This window comes from Athene cunicularia, assembly GCF_003259725.1.
Source record: "Athene cunicularia isolate RWA chromosome 10 unlocalized genomic scaffold, athCun1 chr10_part1, whole genome shotgun sequence".
In the NCBI taxonomy this organism is placed as follows: domain Eukaryota; kingdom Metazoa; phylum Chordata; class Aves; order Strigiformes; family Strigidae; genus Athene; species Athene cunicularia.
Window position 1 is genome coordinate 1,057,089 of NW_020799112.1, and position 7,428 is coordinate 1,064,516.

At 60.1% G+C, this 7,428-nt stretch overlaps 3 protein-coding genes across 3 annotated transcripts in view; 1 reads left to right on the forward strand and 2 right to left on the reverse strand.

Moving 5' to 3' along the window:
* PARP6 (poly(ADP-ribose) polymerase family member 6) overlaps positions 1-1,890 on the forward strand; it is a gene marked incomplete at its 5' end in the record, with an annotated part of 9,656 nt that extends 7,766 nt beyond the window's left edge. The window contains one exon of the mRNA XM_026855792.1: positions 1,881-1,890. The remainder of the gene's footprint in view (positions 1-1,880) is intronic.
* Positions 1-2,711, reverse strand: part of PKM (pyruvate kinase M1/2) — a 30,978-nt gene extending 28,267 nt beyond the window's left edge. Inside the window, exon 1 of the mRNA XM_026855789.1 lies at positions 2,708-2,711. The gene's annotated coding sequence lies outside the window, so the exon portion shown is untranslated. The remainder of the gene's footprint in view (positions 1-2,707) is intronic.
* CELF6 (CUGBP Elav-like family member 6) overlaps positions 1-7,428 on the reverse strand; it is a 19,331-nt gene that overhangs the window by 3,978 nt on the left and 7,925 nt on the right. The window contains exons 3-10 of the mRNA XM_026855998.1: positions 5,456-5,504; positions 3,790-3,918; positions 3,578-3,657; positions 2,974-3,117; positions 2,441-2,585; positions 2,198-2,347; positions 1,001-1,063; positions 63-143 (exon numbers count right to left, since the gene is read on the reverse strand). Coding sequence (XP_026711799.1) covers positions 63-143; positions 1,001-1,063; positions 2,198-2,347; positions 2,441-2,585; positions 2,974-3,117; positions 3,578-3,657; positions 3,790-3,918; positions 5,456-5,504 — 841 coding nt within the window. The remainder of the gene's footprint in view (positions 1-62; positions 144-1,000; positions 1,064-2,197; positions 2,348-2,440; positions 2,586-2,973; positions 3,118-3,577; positions 3,658-3,789; positions 3,919-5,455; positions 5,505-7,428) is intronic.

Consider the following 7,428-nt stretch of genomic DNA (forward strand, 5'->3'; position numbering starts at 1 on the left):
GGGGGGGGTGTGGAGCAAGAAGCCACAGGCCCCATGGCGGAGGGCCCCCCCCAACCCCTCACCTTCTCGCTGCTGCTGCGGGATGATGGGTGCTTGCTGGGGAAAGGCTTGGCTGATGGGAGCGTAGGCAGTGGGATACGCTGCTGGAAGAGAGAAACGTGGCGCTGAGACCCCCCACAGCCACTCTGGGGACGGAGATGTCCCCCAGTGCCACCCTTGACGGAAGTGCCTCTCCTGCCCCAGCGCTGCTGGCTCTGCCCTTCCCACCCTGCACACACAGCTCTGGCTGCCCGGCATGCCAGGGATGTGGGAACGGCTCTCCCAGGAGGAACGTTGGTGGCAGCAGTAATATGGCCTCAAGGTTGAGGAAAGCCAGAGCTTTTGGTTGAAAAAAACCCAACAATTCAGGGTCCAAAACTTGATTTTTCATTGAAAATCTGAAAATTGCTGTTAGTGGCCCTAATTAAATGACTGCCAGGTTCGACACACGTCCACAGGATGCTTTGAGTCCCTTCTCTCTGTCACCCATGTCCTTGGCCATCAGATTCAGCCACGCGATGAACATCCACGGATTTGGGATGTCTTGGTACCTCTGTGGCCATCTACGAGCAGGCTGGTGTGTCGGCAGGATCTGGCATGGAGCCGGCTCTCCATCGCTGCTCAAACCTTGCTCCCTCTCCTAGCTCTCCCCCATGGAGTTATCTCAGCCCCATGGGCATTAAAACTCACTTTCTCCATCCACAATCTGCAGGGAGGACTGTGTCAGAGGCACATCCGTGCTGCTGGGGATGAGGGGATGGTGCTTTGCATCGGTGCCAACCCCACCGGTGCCCCGGAGCTCCTTCCAGGGCACGGCACCCCGTGCTCACCACAGTAATCCATGCCCAAGCATGCTGCCCCAGGCCTGTAGTTCAACCCCAAGGTGATGAGAACCCCCCAAAAATAAAGGTGAGGAGCAAGGAGGGGAGAGAGGGAAGAAGTGCAAAGCAAAGGTCGAGACCTGCATAGTGCTGCATGCCTGCGTAGGCTTGCTGGAGGGGATCTGCCACCGTGGGGCTTTGAGCTGGGAAGAGAAAAGAAGGGAGAAGGGAGAATAAGCAAGAGAAACCCAGGGATGAGCAGCTCCCATGTGAGAGGGCTCTTGGCCGAGCGCCGCTGTGGAGGGGCAGGGCTGCTTCCTGCCATTTCTCACAGAATCCCAGAATCGTTCAGGTTGGAAAAGCCCCTTGGGATCATCGAGTCCAACCCTCAGCCCGAGTCTACAAAGTTCTCCCCTACCCCACATCCCCCCACAGCTCATCCAAACGACCCTTAAACACCCCAAGGATGGGGACTCCACCCTCCCTGGGCAGCCTGTTCCACTCTCTGACCACTGTTTAAGGGAAACATGTTTTCCTCATGTCCAGCCTGACCCTCCCCTGTTGCAGTTTCCAGCTGTTCCCTCTTGCTCTGTCCCTGATTCCCTGGGAGCAGAGCCCAGCCCCAGCCTCTCTGCAATGTCCTTTCAGGAGCTGCAGAGAGTGATGAGGTCTCTCTCCCCTCAGCCTCCTCCTCCTCACACTGAACACCCCCAGCTCCTTCCATGGCTCCTCACAGGATTTACTCTCCAGGCCCTTCCCCAGCCTCGTTGCCCTCCTCTGCCCTCGCTCCAGCCCCTCGAGATCTCTCTCGTGTTGAGGTGCCCAACCTGGACACAACCCTCCAGGTGTGGCCTCACCAGTGCCGAGCACAGGGGAACAGTCACCTCCCTGCTCCTGCTGCTCACACTAGTGCTGACACAAGCCAGGATGCCGCTGGCTTCCTTGGCCACGCAGGCACACTGCTGGCTCATGTTCGGCTGCTTGTCCATTAGAACCCCCAGATCCCTCTCTCCCAGACAGCTCCAGCCACCCCTCCCCAAGCCTGTAGCCATGCAGGGCAGGACCTGGCACTTGGCTTGTTGAAGCCCATCCTCTTAACGTTGGCCACCGACCTGATCTATCCATGTCTCTAAAGTTTTGTTGGAGCCGAGAGCATCGTCCTGCTTGCCCAGGTGGTGATGCCACCGGAGTGGGGGTTTCAGTGGGGATAGGCACAGAGCTGGGTCACCCACCTGGGGTGAGGAGCATCCCCGGCGCCGGCTGCGTGAGCTGAGCACATGCCCCCCACCCCGGGAGTTGTGGTGGAGCCCCCGGTGGGCTGTGAGGAGTGTCCTTACCTGGGTAGGGGTGGATGCCGTTGGTGTAGATGGTCTCTGAGGCGGGCTGCCCGTTGGTCTGTGGTGGCAGCGGGCTGAAGCCGTTGACCCCGATTGGCGTGGCGATGCTGGGCACGGGCGCCGTGCTGATGCCAGGGGGGGTGCTTGTACCTGCGAGAGAGAAGTGTCAGCACCTGCAGCCCCCCCCACCCCCCGGAGCTTGCTGAGCAGGATGGGGGGCAAACGGAAGGGGGGGTGTCGTACCTGAAGAGGGGGTGAGGGGGGCGGCCACCAGCCCGCTGACGTTGAAGGCAGCCATTTGCTGCATCTGGGCGGCGGCGATGGCGGCCATGGGGTTCAGGCAGGTCCCCTGCGCAGCCGCCATCAGGGCTGCCTGCTGCTGCATGATCTTAAGGAAAGAAAGGGGGGAAAAGGGGAAAGCACGAGAGAGGCAGAGAGAAGTGGGGAGCGGGGGAGAATAAATTAGCATCCTCCCTTTGCACCTATGCACAAGGGCTCAGAGGGATAAACGCCACCCACTGCCGGACCCGGGGACAGGAGGAGGTCTAGGTGACTCTAAAAAAGGTCTGCTGCACCCTACAGCCATGGCACTCTCACCCGGGGGGGGGGTGAAGCCCTCTGCTGTTGCCCCAAAATGGGGATACACCAACCCTGACAGTCATCCACACCCACTGGCACTGAGACAATCAAACACTGCTTTCACAGGGGACACCAGCCCCTCCGTCCCATGGGGTTCCCCCAAAACCCCCAGGTCCCAGCCGGTGCCAAGCTCCTACCGCTTGCGTATAGGCCCCGTAGGCGCCAAACTGGATGGTCATGGGATTGAAGATGCCCAGCTGCCCTGCCATCTGATGCATCCGCCGCAGGGTCCTTTCCTTGTCTGTGTCTGCAAACTTCACCACCAGGCTGGACGAGGCGCCCTGGGGCGGGGGAAAGATGGGGTTGATGGTGGGACTCCGGCAACGCCCCTGAAATGTCTTCCCGCTCCAGGCTGCTTGCAGCAGCCGCCGCGTCCTCGGCCCCCGGGATGCTGCCCGGCTTGGCAGCAGCAACCAGCGATCGATGCGAGGTTTAATTATAGCTGGTTTTGCTCCCCGGCGGCAGCTCCCTGACCTCCGTTTCCTTTTTCCTCTCCTCATTCACAGTTTTGACCTTCGGCGTTAATTAAACAGCCCCTTTCTCCAGCGTGGAGGGATTTAGCCCTGCACACGCACCCCCGGGGCTCAGCGCCCAGGCAGGATGAACCTTGGGGTGATCCGGCCAACAAATTGCCAGTCTGTAGGATTTTGATCCAATTAAAGAGAGGATCAAATTAGCTGGTGATTGGATTACGCAGGCAGCATGGGGTCGAATGGGGCAGGGCGTGAGCCTGGCACTTACCGGCATGGTTTGGCTGCCGTGGAGGCTGTTGATGGCAGCCTGCGCCTCGGCGTGGCTGCCGTACTTCACAAAGGCACAACCTAACGGCAGAGAGGGGACACGGAAGAGGTTAGATTTGGCCGCTGCGGGACCCAGTGTGGCCTGGCTGGCGGCTCCCGCCCTCCCTGGGTGTTGGCAGCCCACAGGGTGCTCACCCAGCTCCCCGCGCCCACCTTTGCTGGCTCCATCAGGCCCTCGGAGGATAGTGCACTCCTCAATCTGGCCAAAAGGTTCGAAGAGGCGCCGGACGTCATCCTCGCTCTGCTGCTTCCCCAGCATGCCCACAAAGAGCTTCCTGTCTTCTAAAAACAAAACCAAGCCTGTCGGAGAGCAGGATGTCACTCACCGTCCCATCCCCTCATCCATGGTTTGCAAACAACGTGCGGGGGGGCTGGGGGTGGGGAAAGAGCCAGGTAACACCGGAGCCTGGGGAGGGAGCAATGCCGAGCCAGTGGTGAAGACACAGCGTTTATCACTTCCATCCTACAAAATGCTTGGGGTGGTAAAATCTCTCCTGCAGTGAAATTGCTGAGGGGTGAAGCCGGGAAGGGTTCCCACTCCAGGGACGGGGGCTGGGGCTTTTCCCAGGGATGGAGGAGCTGGCTCCCCTGGCACAGATGTGGGATGTGGCTGGGAAACAAAGAGCCCGCAAAACAGCGGCGATTGCCTGCGTACAATTGACTCGCAGAATAACCCACAGCCTCCGGCCATGCCCAGGGGACATAAATAACCCAAACACGAGAGAAGGGAGAGTAAATAATGAGAATTTCATTATTATTACCAGCATCTGTCTTGCGCGGCCGCGCGCTCCCGCCGCGCGCTAATGGCATTTGACAAAGAAAATAAGGTGCCCTGTCAAGAGCGTTGCTGGGGAAATAAATAAATAATGGCAGGAGACGATTAATGCTCTGTCTGTTAAGGTACCAAGAAAATTAGTTAAGGGAATAGGGCTTGTGTGTTGTCTAGTTAAACATAAACCATCTCCCAGTGAATGCAGCCGGGGCAGTGGGCTTGTCGGCCCAGCATCGCCTCCTGGGCCAGGGGGCCAGAGCCGGGCGCCTGAGCTTGCGCATCGATTTTTAATCCTTCACCAATTACGCTTGGTAAGTGGGTAATTTATTTGGCGGGTTCCTTCGGGACGTGCCGGGACCAGCTTGCAGCACGTTTAATACCATGTTTTGAACGGGGGGTTATCTACCCCAGCTGTCCTGCCGAGGGCACGCAGCCCCATGCGACCATCCCGGAGGGCCCAGCGAGCCCAGTGCTTGGTCACAGCACCAGGAACGTCGGAGGGTTCTAATCCAGTTCTTGTCATTTTGCCCAAATGATCAACTCAGCCTGGAAATGCTGCAGCTGCAAATGCCCATGGAGATTTTGGGGGAGTGGGGGGGTGGCAGTTTCTGTTCAAGAGAGGCTTGGGCCATGCGCGGCCGACTCCTACACCCTGACTCTAGCGGGCTCCCCACGGGCAGCTGAGGGCAGGTAATTAGGTTGCTTGACAAACAAAGGGGTTGTTGGAGAGTGGCTGGCTGGCACCCTGCCTGGGACGATGTCGGGGCACTTGTGGTACGACATCAGGATGTCCTCAGCATGATGTCAGGACATTCTCGACACGACATCAGGACAGTCCGCCCAGCTGCCCAGGCAGGGAGAGCCGAGATCGCCTCTGCTCTGCGCTCGGGTTGGGATGCCACCGGCAAAGGCAGCTCCCTTCGCGGGTTTCTCTGCAAACAAACCTCCTGGCGGCAGCCCCCGTGATGCCACCGTGTCCCCCATCACCCCCCGGTGGCCCTGCGCCCCCCCTGCCCACACCGAGCAGATGGGGAAGGGGGGACATACCTCCTCGGCCCTCACTGTCGGCCGGCTTCACCTGGATGGGGCGGTTCATCTGCAACACACAAGTGGGAACGGGCAGTCAGAAGCGGTGCCGTGCTCCCCCCCCCCCAACCCTTTCCATGGGGAACAGCAGGATTTGGCCACAGCCTGGCACAGGGGGCTGGGGCGGGGAGCAGGGGAGGGACCTGTAAGAACAGCGCTGGGGCTCGTGGCCATGCTGAACTGGGGATGCCACAGGCGGGGAGCAAGGCTACGGCCCTGGGGACAGGTACCCGGTGCCGCAGGCGCCCGCCGGGCCGCCGGTGCCAGCCTTGGCCGCCTGCCCGCTTTCCTCGACTGCAAAGGACTGCAGAGGCGGCAGCAGCGCCCGGCCGGCCCTGGCCCCTTCAGCAGCACCGCCACTGCTCTCCTTTCCCCAATTCTCACCCAATTTCAGCCTCTCTCATGCGTCGCTGCTGCGTGTACCCGCAAGCATGACATGCATGTGCAGCGCGACACATTGGGACAGCGCACACGTCCCTGGCCCGCTGCCCCACGGAGCCATTTCTCCTCCTCTCTCCCCCTCCTTTTTCCCCTCTTTTAGCAGAAAAATGCTACAATTACGGCCGTTTCCACAGCAACAAGCGTGCTTCCCCCGCGATGCTGCAGAGCCGGAGCCATGTGCTCGATGGGGTCGTCACGGCAACGGCGGGATGTCACGCATGATGGGGCAGGTGTGCGCACACATACACGGCTCGGGCACACACACACGCGTGCTGCTGTAGCACCCACGCGGCTGTGTACCCCCACCCCTGGAGGGGGTCACCAAATTTAGGGGCTGGGTGGGGGCAGCAGCAGGCCCCCCCTCCCCTTACCCCCCTCCCTGCCTCAGGGTGAGGAAGAAGATGGTTAAAGGAAGAAGAGGAGGGAGGTTTCCACAGCAACCGCCTCGTCTCCAGGGAAACGCGAGGAGAAATGTCAGCGCTAAGCTGGGGATGCTCCAAGAAGGGGACCGGGTCCCCAGAAGCCGTGGGGTGGCACCAAGGGACACAGAGCCACCCCAGCTGCCCTCGCATCACCCATCCTGTCACTGGTCCCCCAAACACCCACCCCAAGCCAAACACTGGGGCAGGATCTGGTTCACTCCAAACCCTGTGGCAGCACAGAGAGCCGTGGGACCAACACCCCCTCATCCCCCAGATCCCTGCCAAGTCCAGGAGGAGAAAAGCCCATTTTTGGGGGGTGGGGGGGCTGCCCCCCCTCCACTGACCCACCAGTCCCATTTACCAGTGCAATGGCCTTTGATGGAATAAATTTCCCATGCCCGCTGCTGTATGCTTAATGTAATAAACCCAGCGAGTATGATTTAGAATAACATTTACGGAGCCGCAGAGTGTCATTTTGATGTGTCTCCCGTCTCCGCTCGCCGGTTATTAAACTGTATTGATTCTCTGGGAGCGGCTGATGTTTATAAATGTCAGGCCTCGGGGACCAGCTAACCTACCCCAGGGCTGCCGCACCATGCCTGGGAGAAACCACCCCGGCCTCTGGACACCCCCAAAAGGGGGTTTTGGCACCCCTGGCATTGCCCCATGCCCACCTCGGGGTCCTCGGTGGCACTGGTGGATGGCTTAAGCACCCAGACCTCGCCCTGCGCCTGGCTGACCAGCGCCCATCTGTCCGTCTGTCCCCACAGCACCCCTGCACCATGCCCACCCAGCCACCCGCTGCTGCCCAACAGCCCTCTAGCCATCCCCTGACACCCAAACAACCACCCAGCCATCTTCCCCGGCTCCTGACACCCCCAACACCCATCCCTGACAACCCCCAACACCCACCCCTGACAACCCCCAACACCCACCCCTGATGCACACAAACACCCATCACTCCCCAGGATTCACCCATCAATTCCTTCACCCATCCATCCCCCAACACACATCCCATAACACCCACCCATCCCCACAGCTCCCATCCATATCCCCAACACCCATATATCC